We start from the raw sequence: 20,717 nt of genomic DNA, 5'->3' as shown, positions 1-20,717 counted from the left end.
CCATCAGTGTTCCCGTGGCACAGCATGGGTTACAGCTGACCTTCCTTTGACGTGAAACTGATGAGTAGAGTGCGCTGGCAAAAAAAAAAAAAGCACGGATCCCACGTACAGTGGGAATCGATGACATGCGAAGTACGAATGAGGAAGCTTGATATGTCCCTTTAAAATCAGCACAACGTTACGAGGCGGGCATAAATTATACCGTACACGACTTCCGTGTCACGATTATCATGTTCGACGTGTCAATTACCTTCGTCATCTAATCACGTCACGTGATTCCAAATTTGATATATGTGCAGCTGGCGAAACGGCCACGAGCACGCTATGAGCGTAACATGTAGTCATGTTGTATATGGCACACGTGTCATGATTATCATGTTTGGACGTGCCATTTACCTTCGTCGTCTATTCACGTCACGTGATACCAAAGTTGGCATATGTGGAGCTAGCGAAACGGCCGCGAGCACGCTATGAGCGTAGCATGTAATCATGTTTTACGTGACACGCATATATGATTATCATGTTTGCACCAGTCATATAACTTAGTCATCCGTTGACGTCAAGTAACACCAAATTTGGCTGCAAGAAACTGAACCCTGTATGCCTAGAATTTGCACCTAAACGCTATCTGCGTATCGACATTTTAACCAATACCTCAGCCTGCGCGCTGTTTCATTGGGGAAATTTGCACTCCACTACCGTCTCGTATGCCCGCTACGTCAGTAACAACATCATTTTGCGGCTCTATGCGCAGTCTCACTCTCTTTTTCTTGTGCGTGACTGTACATTGTCCCTGTCGAAAAAAACAAAATTTGCGGCGCCGCAGGATCCGCGGAGTGCAGTGCACGTTGAAAAAGCAGGGCGGGTTGCACGAGGCGCGGCCGCACGGAGTTTTCAGGGCGCGTGTCAGACTCGCTCGATCGATTGTCGGCAGTCTGACTGCTGTACATATTCTCCAAGTTGCGCACAGTATTTTTAGTGGCAAGGAGCTAAGCGTGCGCCGCGTCAAAGCAAGAGTTTGCCTCCTTGCAAGAAGAGCGGCCGTCAAAGGCGCGCCGCCAATCGCCGCCTGCGGGGCCACGAACTTCGGTGGCGCCGCCACTTGGCGGCGCCGGCTAGCCCTAGATGGTGCGAGAGATGCCGTCAGGCATGGAGGCGAGCCGAGGAGGCGTTGGCTGTACGTGAGCAAGCGGAAGTCAATATGACGCCGACGTGATAGCCGCTCGAAATTAGCCGCAGCCGGCGCTCGAAGAATGGCGAGCGTCCAGCGAGATCACTGGTCCTTTGTCGTGCTTCAGTTTCTGCTGCTATCGCTGCTCATTTGCAGGCACGGTGCCTTCGCGGACCGGAACAAGTACTGTGAGTAGCTCGGATAAGGAGCCCCCTTCCTGCGCCTTGCCCTGATAGCGCTTTCTCGCCGCTGGAAAACGCGCCGCCGCCGCCGGGACAATGCATGCGCGCTGATGATACGCGTAGGCGTCGTTATTGGCGTGCGCGGCGTGGCTCCGGGCCCAAGCGCCGCGAACCGCCCTGAGCGCAGCCCTAAATAAAGGGGACGCGGCCGCTGCACGGGAAAGAGGGAGCTCTATGCCCCGTGCTCGGCCCGTACAGACCTACGCAAGCATACTCGGCGCCTTACGAGACGAGCATTCGGGTTTGCTCGTGCGTGGAGCAGCGCCCATCACCTCCGAGCATTCGTGCCGCAGCGAAGTGGTGGGCGTGGAACGGATACTAAGCATGCGGGAGCGTAGCTACGCATGCACGCACTGCGTTCAGTCCAGCTTATCCGTATTTGTTTTCAACAGAACCAACTACTTACAGCTTCATGATGTACGCTTGATACTAATAGTTACCTGATGATGTGAATAGCTTGACCGTGATTATCGAATAAAACGTGGCGTGCGTATTCAAGCCCATGCAAAACGTGGTAGTTAATGCCAAGTCTGCTTATTCATGATGTAGTGCCGTTTATCAAAATTACTTCAGAATAATCCCTCATCACTGCCGCGAATATTATATATATATATATATATATATATATATATATATATATATATATATATATATATATATATATATATATATATATACTTCGTGGCATTGTTCGTCAAAAATATTTTTCTGGATGCGTATCAACTCTAACCTGCACTTCGTTTGTTTGTTTTGGTGTTCACAGTTCACATCTCATCATTGTGCATGGGAGAACGACACTACCCTCAGTACAAGAAAATTGATGGTGCCGTGCTGACATCCGAGAGCGAGAATAACCTGGAGTGCGCCGTCACCTTCCAGACTGATTCCATCTTGCAACGCTTCATGCTTCGCTTTGAAAGGCTGGCCTTGGACTGCCACGATCATCTAGTCATTTTTGATGGTGCCCACGCTATAGGAAATCACAAGGTGCCCACAATAATGTGAATCTACACGTATTACATTAGTATTGCTGAGCCAAAAATCAATGTCAGGAAGTGTAGAAAATGCTTTTTTAAAATTTTTTTTGTCATCAACATGTCACGCTCACTGCAGGAGAAACACCTAGTGAGGGTGATAGTAGTGGTTAGAAGAAAAAGAAGGCGCCTAATTTTGGCAGCCCGGTAGGGAGCTCGGCGCAGCGCCTGGCACTGTAGTTGAGTGTACGTGTAAAACAGGGTGGCTGGCGTAAACGCTGTGTAGCCTTTCAAACATCACCACCCCCTTCTCTCAAGAATATAAGCAGAGTATGTTCAAGTGATATGTCAAAATTGAAGATTGTAGATCTCTGGCTGCGTCACTCATTTACCTCTTGACTTGTAAAAAATGTGCTGTGGTGTGCAAGCTGGCTTCACTGCAGTGCGACAATGTTTGCAGTGAAGCTGGAGCAGAGTTGGCAACCATAAACAAGAAAACATGGGGTAATTTACATTTCTTAAAATTTTAAATCGCATGCGCCTAATTTGAATTTCCTTCTGTGCTGTGCATGTATATTTATTCAGAGATGTACCGATGACTGGCTGTATGCATAAACACTTGTATACCTCCATGGTTGCTAATATGATAACCCTTTTTTACAGTGAAAGCTGTTACGAGATCACAACACGGGTCGCGTGTGGCGGAGGACTCACGCGACAAGTGTTGTGATCTCATAACTGCGCCGTAGTTGTCCGCCGCCGCCACACCGTCATTGTCCGTAACCACTATTGCACGAAATAAGAAAAAAAAACTCGGTAAATAAAAACATCAAGGACACAGTGGGATTCAAACCCGAGTCCGCTGCGTGTCAGCCCAGTATTCTCCCACTGAGCCACGCCGGTGCTTGAAACTCATTTAAAAACTGGCCTTAGGCAGGCTTGATGTCGGGAAAAAAATCGTGCTAATGTAAGTAGTAATGTGTTTCAGAACATCAAAGGAACAACCAGGCGTCACACAAAACGAATTGCTTAAAGAGTGGGTCGTCCAGTCATTTATCCCATTACAAAAGCTTGTTCTTGATCACTTATCAACTGTCACGCATACCCACTTCAGGCATCAACCTTCATCATTGTCAGCCATTGCATAAATATATTGCACAATATTCCTAGCAAGTGTGTAGTGGATACCGCGCTCCCAAGAATGATGAAGAATAGCATAGTGAATGCCAGCCTACTACACAGAAATTGTAAGTTATAATGTAGGGGGTATCCTGCAAGTGTGCTAGTAGCAGTTACCCAAACAGTGTTTAGAAAAGGCTCTGAAAAGCCGCTCTTCCAGCTTTCGCTGCAACTCTGCTGCTTGTTCCGCACATGCCTGGGATTTTTTGCTCATGACGTCTATGCTAGATCTGCTCAGTTAATTGAAAAATGGAAAGCCCGCTGCCTCAAGATGGCCAATACATTTTCAAAAAGAAAGAAAAATAAATGAAGAAGAAAAAGCATATTATTCTTCTCTGCAACTTATAATTTTGTCATTGCCATTCTTTGTAGTCGAGTTTGCACTAATTATTTTATGTTAGTTGATGTTATTTACATGAAGCTTTAGTGCTGCAACCAGTTAAAGAAGTGGGACGTCTGTGAAAAAGCAAAAGTTTGCATTACGCTCCCTACACTGAACAATATGATCTAGGCACACCTTGTGTAAACTGGTGTCGTATAGTTATGAGCAGCCTAGACAGAATAATTTTAGGCATTGGAAGCATTTTGAAGAAGCAGAAAAGCTACGGGTTGCTAAGACTTTCTCTTACATGGAAAATGCAAAGATGTAACTGCCATCTTAAGGCCAGTGTCTAATGTACAGGGGAAGTAATAAGAATTGGGTAATCACTGTAATTGCTGAGTAATTCTGGCATGGTAGTAGTTAGGCAATCAATTTTTTCATAATGATACTTGTTGGAACAAGACTTGTGAGATATTCAGTTACCTCCAGCAGAGACAGTCAAGATTATTGAATTACTGCCACCGATATTTTTTTTATTGTCAGCATGTTGTTTTTTTTCTCACTTTGTTGTGTACTGCTGTAATGATATTATTGTGCCTGGAGAAGATTTATGTCTCAGAAAAATAGAAACTCGTGCATTGTTATTAATGCTCTTCATGGAAGCTGTAAACTAATCTCACATTAAATTAGTTAAATTTCAATTTGTTCTGTTTTACCCTTGAAGTTTCTTATATATTCACTAGAGGGAACTCTGGTGTCTACGGGAGCCGCAATTCATGGCACTTCAGCGAGCATGGAAATGATGGGTAATACATGGATTTGTCTAATTCTATGACTTCTGGTTCTGTGTGTGTGCGTGTGGCTTGGAGCTGTTCTGTCACAAAACAAAATTAGCTAATCTCCAGTGGTTACACTTGACCACTTTAATATTTTAGGCTAACCATTTAAAATCAGGTCACAAAGTTCAAAAGGGTTCGTTCTTTCCTTTCAAACAAAACTGAAACAGCAATAAATGAAGCCACAAGTGCCATTCGCTGCCCGCAAGTATGAAGACTAGGCAAATAAAATCCGTGTATTACCAATCATTCCCATGGTCACTGAACGATCGCAGCACCAAAGTCTGCTCTAGTTAATTTTAGGAAACTCTATGGTTCTACCACAACATGGCTGTAAATCCTTTTGTCTGGAAGACAACCAAAAGGAGGGAAGCAATCTTATATCATTTCACTCATCTGGTGAAGTTTAAACCTCACCCCTGCCATCGTTTGCATTCGCAGGTGGATCTTTCTTGTCGGAGCACACGATCAGATGTGGGAACCATCTTTACCCAGGGAAACTACGTGACCCTCAAATACACCACAGACAGCTGGAGTCCACAAGGAAATGGCTTCAAGCTAATAATCACTGCCTACAAGGACAGCTCACTTCCTGGTGAGATACAGTACAGACTAGGACAGGCAGCAGCTCTTTAAAGAAGTAGGATTTGTATGTTTACTGACAAGTTCTGGGTGAAGCAAGTAGAAAATGTTATGTCATGCAATGTTGTGCCGACTATTCTTGCCTTACCTGACCCTCCCCGCTGCAGTGGTGTAGTGGCTAAGGTACTCGGCTGCTGACCCGCAGGGCGCGGGTTCGAATCCCGGCTGCGGCGGCTGCATTTCCGATGGAGGCGGAAATGTTGTAGGCCCGTGTGCTCAGATTTGGGTGCACGTTAAAGAACCCCAAGTGGTCGAAATTTCTGGAGCCCTCCACTACGGCGTCTCTCATAATCATATAGTGGTTTTGGGACGTTAAACCCCACATATCAATCAATGCCCTACCTGACCCTGAAAACACTGTAATTGTGTGCAGTGCAGTTGTTCTGAAAAAGAAATAACAGCACTTCAGTGCAGCTTACAGTGTTCACAAAATTGTATATTTTCCATGTATATATACATATCTACAACATATTGCATGCATATTATCTGTTGCTTGATTTTCAGTTAATTCAGGTGGGGTATAAGTTTAATTCCAAGATATAGGACAAGTCTGTTATTGTAATTGAGGAAAGAGAATGTTTCCAACAGACAGTATTCTAACACAAAAGTGATGCTAAACTGAAGAAATGAAGCAGTTTAGGCTGACAAGGTATTCTTTGAAAACTCTACTTTCATTCTTTTACCATCATAGGTTTGTTATTAAATGAAAAAATGAAGGTCAAGGTCTCATGTTTAAATCTCACGCTGATATCTCCACTAAAAAATGCCAGTGTGATGTCACAAGTTTGCGTCTTTTATTGCTTTTGTATTTTCTCATCATTGGACGGATGAAATTTTCTGAAACTCGGTATGCTAGCTCTCTGGCCTCTTTGAAAGGCAGTGTACTTCCTTTTTTTAACAATTAAGCACATTGTAGACCCTAGGAGACCCCATCAATATGTGTGGTGCCACGGCAATAGTTGCAGAACTGCAAAATAGTGTCACCTCTCACATACTCTTTCTGCACATTTTCTCACTATGAAGGCGGAAATGTTGTAGGCCCGTGTACTCAGATTTGGGTGCACGTTAAAGAACCCCAGGTGGTCAAAATTTCCGGAGCCCTTCACTACAACGTTTCTCATAATCAAATGGTGGTTTTGGAACGTTAAACCCCACAAATCAATCAATGCACATTTTCTCACTTACCAGGCAGCTTCTCACAGCAACAGTTGTGCTTCAAGTTTTGTGAAAAGTGTACCGTATTTACTCGATTCTACCGCGCCCTCGATTGTAACGTGCACCCGATTTTCACCGCGAAAAAAAAAATAAAAACGTAAGACATCGATTGCAAGGCGCACCCATTTTCCTCGCTGGCCCGCACGATCACACCACTCGAAAAAACGACTCCTTTCGGGAGCGTCTTCCATTTAAATATGAGGTACGGGCGAAGCTTGTGCCCATCTGACGTGTAACAGAGCATTGCCGTCACTGTAGTTTTACCGTGGACCGATGTCAGCACGCGAACTTGCTTCGCCCCCTTCATCTCAACGGTTGTGGTGCCAGGCATGTCGAAGTAAAGAGGCGTCTGATCGGCATTCCCGATTTGCCCGAGCAGGTAGCCGTTGTTGCGCCGCAAGTTTAAGACGAACCTCTGAAAACTGTGAAGCTTTTCATCGTACTCCTCCACAAAACTTTTCGCATATGCATGTTCCCCTTCGGAGGGAAAAGCCTTTCCTCTTCATAAAGTTAGTTAGCCAGCACCTGCTTGCTTTAAACTGGCTCCGCATTAGACCTTTTTCTAATACTAATTGCATAGCCCGCACTTGGAGCAGTTCTGTCGTCACGGGCCGCTCGCTGCTCAAGCACATACTCGCCGAGCAGCTCTTTAATTTGCGGAAACTGACCCTGCTGTGGTCTACTGAAGCCTTTGAGCGAAGCTTTGCTGTCGACAATCTTCTGCTTTTGTTTCCGCCGGTCCCGCACGCACGTTTCGGGAACTCCGAACGACCGCGATGCGGCCAGATTTCCGTCCGTCTCTGCACACGCGATGACTTTTCTTTTAAAAGCGGCATCGTGGTGCACTCGAGTTTTTGGAGTCGGCCCTTCCACGCCGTCGATGCTAATGCACTACTAGATGACGAACTCCTCAACACACATACGAGGTGCCGCACATGGGAAACACATAGGCAGAAACGGCGGACGCGCCATGCCGACGCACGTAGGGGGCGGCCATTTTGGACTTGCCGATGGCAATAGATTGACCGTAATTTTTTTGTTCGTACTCGATTCTAACGCGCATGCAATTTATGAACTCGCTTAACCGGAAAAAAGGTGCGCGTTAGATTCGAGTAATTACGGTACTCAATAATCTAATAAAAATTGTTTTTCTCTTCTGAGTACCTTCAAATTATATTTGCTGCAAAGGCAAAAAAAATAAAACAAGTTTTATCAAATAAAACTAACCTTCAATCTGTATAAGCTTATAATAAATTATTACAATGTCCTAAACTTATTTCTAAAATATTGTTATTATTTACATTTTAGATCTCAAGCATGACCTGAAGTGCCGGGATTTTGAGTGCCGTAACACTTTCTGCATCTCAAGCAACTTGACATGTGATGGTGTTAACCACTGCGGTGATAACAGTGACGAGACAAGTCATGCCTTGTGCATAGGTAAGTTTCAAGCGGCAGAGCTGGTTCATTTTAGTCAAGTAATTGTACATGTGTAGGTGTATGCGTAGATTAGCCACACATAAAAATAAACACTATGAATTCAGCAATGGTGTATGTTTTTATTGCATCAAAAACACAGCTATGATGTCAAAAATGTGCTCATGTATAATTCTGATTTTGTCACTAGGAATAAATCACAGAAAAGTAGTGAAAAACTTTTTTTGTAAGTGAAAGTTCTGTTGAATCTGTTCTGAATCTCCAATACTATTGATCTACTTCTTGCCTGAAAGATTTTAAACTTATCATTTTAGAAGTAGTAATTAGTTATTAATGCACATGGCCTCACCAGAAACACTACACCAAGACTGATAGTAGGCAGCTGTCGTTATTGATGTGCTAAATAACCATCTCGTAGTACGGTAACCTGTAGTCTTTTGCTTCAACATTTCCACATTCAGTTTCAATTCATTTTCTTTTTCGCATTTTGCATTATATTTCAATACATGTACACTGTGTTTTCCAGTGACTCTTTTTTGTTGTCTGACAAGTGTTACACAGTCATTGGTCAGCACAAGGCTTGCCTTTTTGTATTACAACTTTCTCGAGTGCTGTCATTCATTCCGTAGTGAAGCAATTTTTGTTTGAGCTGCTTGCATGCTCAAAGCAAACACTGGTATTTATTATAAAACTCATGCTGGTACAAGTAATTATACTTGAATATATGAATAGTAGCATGTGACAACTGTGCCCACTGATATCATAGTGCTTTAAATGTCATTTGTTTTTACAGGGGCTCGTCAAAGGTGGATGCAGCCACTCATTTTAGTGGGAGGGGGGCCGCCCTAATGTAACACTGAAGAGGAAGGTGGGGTCGTAACTTTTTTGTTTTTCTAGCAGAAAAACTCCTTCATAGCCTGAATACTGTTAATATACATTCACAGTGGTTTTACTTATCTGTACTAATTGGTGATAAGAGGTGGACTACGAGCACAGGAGTGAAGGGGAGGGGAGTGCTGACATGGACTTTGGGTGGGATTATCGCCCCTCTGGGTCCGCCATTGACGCTTGTTCACCCAATAAAGCATGAAGGGTGTATCTCACAGAGCTTTATGGTTCTTCATGATCACTGCAATACAGCAGTATACTGTCAGTCCAGATATGTATTCCATTTGGCTCTTATGCAGTGTCATTCCGACGCTAAAGCCACAACATGTAAAACAAATACATCTATGGGTTAAGCCATGATAAGTGAAAAGTGAGAAGCAATGAGGTTAAAAAAAGATTCAGCAGTGAATTCTTAAATCACAAGCACAAAAAATTACGTTCTGATGGGCAACAAAACTTGAGCCATTAGACAAAAGCATGCATACTGCTGAAAGGAAAGCATGCAAATATGTTTTATGTTACTGTGATGCCACTTTGTATTCTTACCAGACAGACCTAGCCAGAGTTATGCACCTTTTGACCATGTCTATGTTTATATTGGGTGCAGTGCCACAGACAACAGGGTGCAGGCAACTGAATGTGCCTGGGAAGGCAAATTCAGTTGCCATTTGATATAGATGCAATCTTTTCTTTTTTTTTATGTTGAGGGAAGCATTATTTTTTTGTTCCTTAGGTGTTCTTTATCCTACCCAGTGTATACTAACCTTTTCGTATGCTGACCATACTGTTTAAAAACAAGCTGCATTACTCCATTCTTTTGCAGATGATATGGCCAGCAGCCAGATTCTTGGCCTTGGTGTGAGTGTTTTTGTGACACTGGCCCTGGTGGTGATAGTGGTGTGCCTGGTGCTGTGTGTGGGCGCCCTGTGCCTGTGCCAGCGGCTGCAACAGCAGCAGCAGCAGCGCCAAGCAGCCGCTGGAGCAATGACTGTGCCAGGGAGCCATCCAACTGCCCTGCAGGCCAACCACAGCGCCTTCCCCAGTAAGCGTGTAATGACGCTTTCCTGGCTTCCCCCCTGTCTGCTCTGCCGCACTACCCTGCCTGCTTGTTGGAGAGGATGCATCTGCTCCCAGTGGTCACGTACCCCTGCCTAGTTGTAATGCCTAGTTGGTGTATGGCATCCGTTAACACTGATGCTGATAAGACTCATAAAATATAGTGTCTTGCTGATAATGTGTTCATACACATGGTTTTATATTTTTAGCCTGAAAAGTGAAGGTGGAAGCAAGAATTGGGTCAAGGCTTTAATACTTTATTTCATTTGATAAAAATTAGTGTAATGTTAGCACTTTGTAGTAGAGTGATTCAGTGTGTGCTTATGAAGCCATAAGCGCAATAATAATTCAGCAATGCATGGCTCTTTCTGCGAGCTTGTTGCACGTTGTTTTTGCATGAATAACATAAAACAATAACACAGATGCATCCTTGCTCCCACTCCTTTTCCCCATAGGTGTTTCTGAAAAGTGCACCATTGGCAGCATGCTGTGCCTCATAATACCACTGCAGCCTAAAGGAATACAGATTCAGTCCTTTTATACATCTCTCAACACTGTATAATATATGCACACTTGACCTGTCACAGGGCTTCATGAATCTGCTGATAAATAATCATTTAATAGAAAACACTGAAGGATAGTGGGAGTGCAACAGTCACTTTCTCACTGATGCACTGTTGGAATATGATGTTTGTGTCAGCAAGCATTTCTGAGTCTAGAAGAAAACAATCACCTTGTGATCCCTTAAATTTAATATGAATTTAATTATGATGATATTAGACCATATACAAATTGAGTAGTGATTGCAATGATTCAAATAAAATTCAAAACTGAATAATATGTAAAGGTTATTTAAAACAATGCAAACCATTTATTTAGTGTTAAAATGTCCTTGGAAGACTTAAAATTATATTGAGTAGCAGAATGATATGTAATTGGGAAACTCAAAGAATAGGTTGTTTTCATGCAATTTTTCATGCAAGAGCCGAATCAAGTAGCAACTGTTCAATTTGAGTCCCAGATCAGCATCCGGCTCGCTGCTTGGACTCACACACACAATCTAACAATAATTGAAGGGCAAAATGGGGGTCATAAGTATCCAGGATGCAAAGCACTGTTGTATGGAAAAGATTACAGTCGTTGGGCATTCTTGTAAGTAGACTGACAATGTGCTGCATAACACAATTACGTCTTTATATCAGAGGTAGTGGACCATCTTTACCATTCTCTGGTGAATGATTGTGAGCCCTTGCTTATAGGTAGCTTTACAATAATATTTCAGACCTGACAGAGCAATAAATTAAAACAGCATAATATTCAGGCTTACATTGGGCCAGAATTCTCCTCAAGTTCAGGAATTAGTGTTTTAATTGGTTATATATAACATACAGCATAGCTACTTTAAAGCCATAACTCATGAATACTCGCAGTTTTCAAAAGCTTGAACTTCTTCAAGAAAGGTAAGCACTAAGAGTTGTTCTTCTGACAGCACACGATCAACAGACTCTCTGGTGAACATGCATCTGGTTTAAGTAGAAATGTCCACTATTAAAGACGGATAGGTTTTCTTTGAGAAATGCCCCTGATCTTGTTTTTGGACATCAGGTTGCCCTCAACAATAATGAGATAGCTTGGTATTTGCGAAGCAAATCACTTTTTTCCCATTTTTGGCCAGCTTTGATGGTTGATAAAATTATGTCACACAGTGTATGCTCCTTTTATCAATACACTTTTTATGCTGTTAAGATGATTCCTGAGGCAGACATGTGATATTTATCCTGACACACTGCTGGATCATGAAATGAACTCAGTGTGCAGATTCAAAATTATTTAGCAGGGATTTATTAGTACTTTTCATAGTTGCTTTTTTGTGAAAGGTTATGTAGTTTATTCAGTACTTTTGCCTGATAGCTTTTCATGCACGCAGTGTATGGTGTTAGCCAATTCTTATGTTAACGTTAGGCTCAGTAAAAGATTCTGGACATTAAGAGCAAATCAAGCTTTTTTACACATAAATACAAGGTTAGCAAACAATATTTACTTCAGTGCCGCACTATAAATAGCAAAAACCAACACCACCAAACTCTTTAGAAACTTGCATTTTTTATCTCACAACTGCAAATTTGTTAGCGGAAAAAATCTGTGGCAAAAAGTACAAAGTGCAGCACAAGAAATGGTCATTCAGAATAAATTTGACCTTACATAACCAGGAAAGATCCTTTGATAATGGATATTGATCCGGTGAAAGCATCCAACCCACAGGATACCTGTCTGAGGATAGCTTGTCCCTGCACAGTGCTACTGGGGCTATAGGAGAGTCAGTGCACTTGCTTCACAGGACCTTACATGACCTTTGAAACAATTTCACTGCTGCGGAGGACTCATTGGCCATTGTGGCACTGGGCAGAGACAAGCCTTTGGGCGGGGGGTGTGCTAAGGGCATTGACCCCCGAGGGGTGGTGTGTGTGACCCAGGTCACCAGCCTGGAAGCGGAGGTGTTTACGGGGGCACTGCCGAACGTCTTTGCGAGAAGCCTCCCCCATATCCTGGAAACAGCTACCCCCCAGCGGCCGGCATCACATTTCACGTTCCCCAGGAGAGCCTCTACTACCCAGCCACAAAGTGACCAGACCCGCAACGGCTCCAACTGGCTCGTCTGAGCAGAGCCTCCAGCACGACCTGTCCGCGTGCCGAGAGCAGTTCTCCTCGCCAAGGCCACTGGATGCTGTTCCTCCTGTTTCTCCGGGCGGTGTCTCCCCAACTAGCATGTTTCGCCAGGGGTCCCTGTCATCACAGCCCGACTTGCTGGCTGTCACACACGGGGGGGAGGCCCCACCACAAACCTGGGCCAACACGCTTCCCAGGGGTCGGCCCGATGTTCTGGGCCCCAGCTTTGCCATCGAGCATGTTGAGAGAGCTCCTCTGCCATGGGACATGCATATTGGCATGCTTTCTACGCTACGAGGAAAAAGCACCGAGCGTCCTCCAGACTCTGTGCAAGTACAGCACCACAGTGTTGTCTCCTCTCAGCCCACTGGCTGGGAACAAACTTGGCTCTGAGCCAAAGCGCTAGTCATAACTAAAAATGGTGAATGAAGCTTTCATCACCCCCCACAATAAGAAAATTTGTTCCTGAGCAGATGGCCAACGAGGATAACATTAAATTTGCACAGGTTGAGGCAGCCATAGTTTATATTCAGTTTACATGTGTAGATTCTGTGTTGCACTTACTGTGCAGAATGTGGTAACTTGCATTATCAGTAGTTGAAATGCATGCCCTGAATGCTGTCGTCTGAGCAGCAAGTTAAGTGAACTTTGAAAACTGAAGAGGAAATGAGGTCATTTAGCTGTCACTGTTTATTTTTATTTGATTGTGCCATCTAGAAATCTTTCAGAAACAACTGAATACAATATTTTTAGTTTTCAGTAAATAACAATAAATATTTAATTTGCCTTACCAATGATTATTTATTATTTGTATAAGATATTTTCATGTTGATATATTTTATTTTGTAAATAGATATTAGTATAATGTACAAATGTTTAAATGAAGCTTGACAAATAATAGCTTCTGCATTTTTTTAAAGCTGTGTTATGTTCTGTTACAATAGCTGTTAGTTAAATGACTTGTCACTATGTGTAAATGTGTACTGCTTGATATGAACCAAAGTGATGGATTGTACTACAGCGTATTGTGATGTAAACAGAACCAGATTCGTCTTTACAAAACATTCTGGTAGGATACAACTGTTCTCTAGTGATGCAAGTGTATCAGCATGGTTCTTTGCACTTGTTAGGAAGTTTTACATCGGAATTAATAAGAGCATGCCACCTCTGGTGCTGTTGATGGTCAGCTGCCAGCAGCTTACTTGACTCTACTAATGTCAAAACTTTCAATATAGGCAAGTGAATAATTAAAAAATACTATATTACCCTTTGACCCCTATTTGCCTACAGCCATTGAGCTGGGCAGCAGTAAATGGAAGGATCAACAGCTAACAGCTTACTTTTGTAGTTGTAGCTGATAATGAAGTTAACACAATTATTGTAATTCTTGAACATACTGAATTCAGGCCTGCACGAAGTCTCTGCAAGGTATCCAGTCAGAAAAGTTGACACCAGGTGCTAACTCATGAGATATGGCATTTTAAGTGGTAGCTAGCAATATTAACAAGGTAAGCATAACTGTTCATCAAGTATTGGCTGTCTATTTACTATGAGAGATTGTTAAAAGAGCCTTCACAGTTTGGCAATGCATTATAAAAAACTTAGACAAAAACAAATTGTTTTTCACTACGACCTAGATAGACTAGTTACATTTATTCAAAATCGTATAAGACATCACTCTGGGTGGCAATTGCAATGCATAGGTTAGAACGTCGGAAACTTGAGCTACTTTGGAAGTATTCACCACGAAAGGGGGTGGGCATGCAAAAACACAAACACAAAAGCTCGTTCTCTTCTAGTGGGTCCATCATTGCACTGCCACCCATTTTCATGAATATTGGGTCTCCCATTTGGACATATATTGAACCAAAGGTCCAAGTTAAAAGTTCATCAATTGCTTTAACATAGAAGTTCAAGACTAAACATCTCAGATCATCATTCAGGTGTTCAAGGTACCTGGCAGTATCTATAAATACCAACTACTTTGTAATAGAGCCTAAATACTTGTTCACCTAAATGAGGCTCAACACAAACTGGTCTAAGTTGAAAAGCATATGAATGAGCAATTCTATAAAATAGCAATATACATAGTTACTACCCATAATAGCAAAACATAAATGCAAGTGCTCTGAAACAACAGAACTTCGTAATTCAGCTTGATAAATGGAGAGCAGGACTTACTTTTTTTTTTAAGATATAAATCTTCAATAAAACTCTGCATATTCGTTTCGAAGAACTGGTTAGCCCAGTCATTTTATATTGCACGAGTAATGTTATAATTGATAGAAAGCATGCCTTTTTCAAGTAAATTGCTTTTTATACAAATCAGTTACTCTAGTGTATAAGTAAGCTTGCTGAATTGAATGCAAATCAGTTCACCTGGTTCTTTCAACATAATATGATTCACCCAGAGATGTTTGATCAGACAGTCAAGGGCTAGGCACTAGTTAGCTAGATTGAAACGGCTCACCCTAGCCAGCTGCAAATTACCCAAGTTCACATTACTTGCAACCACGGGGCGAGCTCTTGAGCTGCTTTAGTTGGATGACATCGAGAGTCCAGCTAGATGACCACAACGACTGCCTTCAATTGTATTGCAGTGGAAATCTGGTGGAGTAGCCAGTTGTACTTAAATATATTCAATAAGGTCAAACAGGCTGGACAATCTCTCACCAGCTCCATCAAACTGATCACCATATTAACATGGTCAAATGATTTGTAGATACATGATAGTGTATAACTCAATTAATTTAATGGTCTGCTAAAGTAGGCAACAAAGGTATAGCTGGTTAAAAACCAGATAATAGCATTCAGAAATTTTGTAACTGAGCTCTCACCTTTTTTTAATTGGAATTGTTCTGGTCATATTCTCATGTATCACAGTTCACAATTTTCCATTATCTCAGCTATTGTCTTAATGCCTCAATTTTTGGTATACTTTTTGGAGAACAAACAATGACCTATTGCTAGTTTTGCATATGCAGGCATTTAGTAAATAACTACTTATTACTCTCTATGTTGTGTATGTTTATAATCAAATCCAGATTTAAAATTAATATTTATTTTAAATTTAGATTCGTAGTAAAATTATGTTTATTATTGCTGTTTATTATTGCAAAGTTTATTATTTATTATTGCAAAGTTTATTTATTGCTGTGACACTATGAACATATTTGTTTTACTCAGTTTGGGGAGGAAAGCTCTGCTAGTTAAATCAGTGTCCTTTTCCAAGCCATAATATTGCTTAAGAGTAAATGCACTGCTTTTAATCATTAAAGAAGTCCTGCAACACTTTTCAAAGTAATTCTTGAATGGTTCCACAGGAGGAGTTTATTGCTTTGTGAGTAAACTGATGAAAAAATATTTAGAATATCTCCAGTATGGGTGGATTTACAGGGATTTGTCGCATGCTTCAAGCACTTTCTCTTTTCTCTCATGCTTTTGAGAATGCAGAAAGCTACGCAGGGGAGGAGAATAACAAGGGGCAAGAAGTGTCCCTTCATCAGAGCCCGTCATAACCTTGAGTAGTTTGTTGTCTCTTTCGAACACGCGGCTTACCTTAAATGTGATTGCTGACGTGCACCCGGGCAGGTGACAGTATTCTGTAGCGGCGACAGTAAGTGTGTAGCCTACGATGCCCAAATCAGCCAATGGCCTTGAACTTTGCGTTTATGGTATCTTTTCTCATGAGAAGAGGAAATGATTTCTAGCTGAATTTAAGAATTAATTGTAGGTTCCGGGCTGCATGCTGCACTATAAAGTTTGGCTCATGTGCTCTCATGGGCCTAGACTATCAATCAGCAGCGTTTTCTGACCATGCTGAAAATGTGTTGCGGGGCCCCTTTCAGAAAAGCTGTGGGTAAAAAGTAAAGCTCATATCACACAATCTTATTTCTTTTGGTCTTCTATTTGGGGAATGAGAACATGGACCACTTGTATTTGCTACCGGACATCTCAAGTTATGTGCCTGGCAGCTGGCTATCTAGGGCCAGTGAAGAACAATGAGTACAATTCAAGGTCTGTGCTTCAGTAACTCTGCATCACATGTACTGGTAGAGAAAAAGCATTGGCTCTTTGTATATAACATGTATGTGTGCATGCTTGTGTAAAACTGATCCCAACGTAGGACTGTATTGATATATCCATATTTTAAATATGCATATAATTTTTTTTCTGTCACAAAGGAGAAAACTTTTTGTTTGTAAAAAACACAAGTTTAACATTTCAATTAGACCACAAGCTTGATGCTGCATGCCAGTACAGTGTAGCGCACATATAGTAAGAAACCAAACGCAAACTGCTCTTCGTTTGCATGCATGTGCGTGACACTTATTAACAAATCGAATTATACTATGATAGCACACACACCTTACCTCTTATAATGGTGCCAGAAGATCACAGTGCAAGCCCATGGGTGTGTGTATCAACCAATGTGACTCCATTTGTTCTGATGCATAATTCTCACCTTAGCGGCTTCGTGTTATATGAAGTCATCGGTATGGGAATCAAGTTCTAAAGATTAGATTACTTGCATGCATTTTTGACAATTTTCATATCCGAGTATCTCATGGAATTTGGCCTGCATAATGGGGTGTGTTTTTACCACTATTTTTGGACTGTTTCTGACAGTGTTTTTTTACAACTTGTCTAGCCTTAGAACACTTTTTATATGTGATGTGAACTCTTGATAAGAAGAGCAGCCTGTTTTTCATTTTTTTGGCAGTGAAATGCCGTTAGGCTGTCATTTATGGTGAACGCAAGAGTGAGGGAAAGGTCGTGGACAATGCCTTTTTTATTCTGCTGAAACACTCTTACATGTGTGCTTTGTGGTAAGAGATGTTTCAGTATTTTTTATTTTTGCCACTTCGTATGGGTGACATTTTTTACAAGTGCTGCATGGGAGAAGATTGTTAAATTTTTCACAGTTCCTAATGCCTAGGTTTTATAAGTTTTCAAATATTTCTTGAACATTTTGATTTCCTATAGAGTTTTTTTACATTTCTTATTATTTTTTATCACTCACACTAAGTCCTGTTTTCTTTAAATCCTTCACGTCACTCTAGTTCTGCTTCCACACTTTGTCCAGCTAATTTTCTAATGACATATCACAGCCCATTTGCGATACAGTGATGCTTGGCAATATGTAATGTCATTATTACATAGAACAGCAATATAGTAATTTATGTAGGCAGTTTGATGTTTGATGCTGTGATGAACTTTTTTGTTTTTGCATCGTCTGATGTATACAATGCACATAATGAGCGTACAAGACTGTGCAGTTAATATACTCATCTAGCCTTCTCACTGATAAGAAAATTGATTGATTATCATTAGGTCAGAGTATCTGTACAAATGTCGCTAAAAGTAAATAAATATATTACCCATTACTAGCACAAAAAATAAAAAAATAAGTTTGAAGATTGCAGGATGCCAGTGCCACATGAGGGGAACTGCTAATCCAAAGAAAGCACTCATAAGCTAAATTAACATAATTATTAAGGTTTGTTGAATAACCTAGATGAAAAAAGCTACTTGAGGCTACAACAGCAGGGTAAAAGAATCAATTAAAGCAAGTAAAAAAGTGCAGTACCTTGGATAGGCAATTTACTAACATCAACATAATGTGAATTTAATGAATAAGATTATGATAGTATCACTTTAACGTTAGTTAATAGGTGTAATTAGTTAGTGAATTGGGGCAAGTAGTTGCCAGAATGATGTCATGAAAATTTATTAGAAGTTAAAGGAAATGAAAAGAATAGTAAAAAATGATCTTCATAAGCATAAAACTCGCAATACTTTATGTTTTACGAGTGTCAGAATTCGACATGAGTGTGAGTCATTGTGTCATTTTCAGATGACATGAGGTTTGGTGTTGCATTGTTCTTTAGCATTTTAATGCCGTTATTTTGCACTGAGAAACCAAACAGCACATGCTATTTTTACGGTTTCTTAATTGATGGCAACAACCAGCCAAAATGAAAAGAAAATTATACCACTTGCACACTCTCTAAGAGGTTTGTCGTGCGCTTTTAGGAAATCTGGCTCAACTTCATCAGAGGTGTACTTATTCTATTTGCAGTTTGCACTTCTCTTCATCTTGGCAACGTTAATTTCGTGTACTGCTAGCATCACCTGGTATAACATGGACAGACTTTTGTTATGCAATCACTTTCTTTTTACATTAGTATAAGATGCAACTCACATTGGACAATTGAGTTTTCGCGGACCAAGCTAGTTTACATGATGTGCAAAAGCATTGCAGGCATGATGGCCAGCATGCATACTGAAATCAACCTCCTGGCAAGCTTTGAGCATATCATGTTTTTTATGAAAGTGGTTTTGTGTGCCTGTGTGGGCCTTGTGTGCACACTGTAGAACTGTCTTGTTATGTCGGTTGCAAGAATCGGGGCTCCAAAAGAATAAAATGATCAATTGGAAGTTGACTGCGATGTCACAACATAATTCAAGTTCATCATGGCACTCTTCTTCCTCACTGGACGTTAAACTGTGATCATGAAAGCCCTACCTGACCACAAGCAGACGGAGGTTGGTTCAAACGTCTACAAACAACGTATTCATCGCTCTCTCGCTCTTCATTTTTTTTCTTGCTTCATAATTTTATCACTCTTATGACTGTGATATAGTTATTCTTGACAGAAGAATTTAGTCGCATGTGTAAACAGTCACTTGAGGATTGCTTATAAATGGAAAACTTTATTTAAGTCTTGCAGAGCACGTCTCAGGCCAAGCCTCTTAGCCTGCTGGATAGCCCAGAATTAGTCAGCTGAAAGTGGCCTGTGTAGAGCTACCTGTCACCTGGCCGAGGTGGCATCAGATGAAAAGTGTTATTTGGTGCATCGCCAGAGGATGTGTTCGAGCTAGCTAGTGCGCAGACATCAGTAATGTGAGTGTTCAGGACGGTGGGGGGGGGGGGGGGGAGTCCTTCGGAAAAGGCGGAAAGCTAAGAAAATGGGGTGCAAGTGTGGGTGTCAGGGCCAGAGGTGTAGCCGCAGGAGTTGGGGGGGGGGGGGGGCAACTTTATTTTCTCCTCCCACTCGTAAAAAAATGTTTGGTGGTGCTGCTGATCAGGGCAGGTCACATGCAATAGATGGGAATTTGGGTATACGTTCGTGTTTGCAAGGGTTTCAGTGTTAGTCTCTGGGCACTTTTGAGCATCTGGTGTGGAAGTAAATAAGCTCTATGTGCAAGATAAAAGCACTTAGTAATCTAGCTGTCTGTGGATGGGGCAACAGGGTTGCTCATGCTACACATTAAATCATGGTTTGCATACAGCTTGTCAGGCAGAACAGTGTTTGTTTTATATTTGAAATATAAATCAGTCATGGTGCCTTCACCTCCCAGAGTAGTTGCGACTTTTGCGGCTGTTTCTACATTAACTGACGGGTACAGCTAACAAAAAGCATCAATTAAAAGTGCTCATCTCAATTTTTCAAGTGAGCTACCACAGCTGTGTTCTGCCAGCTGCAAGCAAGGACAAAAGTTATTATCGCCTATTGTTCAGCTACATTGTTTGTTTATTTACCTTGCATGACCATATATTATAGCTCGAGTAGTTACTTTCGAGAACATCAATGTCAATCAGAGAGACCATGTAATTTCATACGCTTTACCTGCCCCAGCCATAACATTTAGTTAAAAAGGAATTTTTAAGCTTTCTTCTGCTTTTTCAGTTACTATAGTGATGAGATGTGGAACTTTATTTTGCAAATCAATATGTGTAATAGGGTGCATAAGTGGACCAGTTGTTACTTTTTTAGCACATTTGGTATGTGTGTTTCCTTCTCCATCCAGTGTCTTTTCACTTATGCTTTGAGTTTTTTCAAAAAGTGCATTTGTTGCTGTAGTAAAGCTGAATACAGGAGATGTTCAGTACGAAATGAAAGCTAGGTCAAAGAGAAGAATTTTTCAATCTCTTGAAACTAAATCTTAAATTATAAATGACTTTGTAGGTAACATGAAGCCTTATGTGTTTAAATATAATAAGGGTTGCAACGCAAGCACGAAAGTGCTGGAAGAAAAGCAAATGGAAAGCGAGGAACGGAAGGCAAAGAGAGACAACAAGAG

At 41.5% G+C, this 20,717-nt stretch overlaps 1 protein-coding gene across 3 annotated transcripts; it reads left to right on the top strand.

The window, feature by feature from the left end:
• Window positions 1–1,104: 1,104 nt before the first annotated feature.
• LOC119177299 (uncharacterized) lies at window positions 1,105–13,419 on the top strand. 3 transcript variants are annotated; one of them, XM_075878360.1, is made up of 6 exons: window positions 1,105–1,359; window positions 2,177–2,400; window positions 5,166–5,319; window positions 7,890–8,021; window positions 9,730–9,948; window positions 12,559–13,419. In XM_075878360.1, exons 1-6 carry the CDS (start codon window positions 1,254–1,256, stop codon window positions 13,020–13,022), a joined length of 1,299 nt encoding a protein of 432 aa, XP_075734475.1. In that variant the 5' UTR covers window positions 1,105–1,253; the 3' UTR covers window positions 13,023–13,419. The 3 variants fall into 3 exon arrangements, with proteins under 3 accessions (XP_075734475.1, XP_075734476.1, XP_037284654.2); XM_075878361.1 differs by having other exon boundaries at window positions 9,730–9,956; window positions 12,437–13,064; XM_037428757.2 differs by having other exon boundaries at window positions 12,437–12,960.
• Window positions 13,420–20,717: the final 7,298 nt, after the last annotated feature.

The sequence above is a fragment of the Rhipicephalus microplus genome, chromosome X (assembly GCF_043290135.1).
Source record: "Rhipicephalus microplus isolate Deutch F79 chromosome X, USDA_Rmic, whole genome shotgun sequence".
In the NCBI taxonomy this organism is placed as follows: domain Eukaryota; kingdom Metazoa; phylum Arthropoda; class Arachnida; order Ixodida; family Ixodidae; genus Rhipicephalus; species Rhipicephalus microplus.
This window is presented reverse-complemented; position numbering and strand designations above follow the sequence as displayed.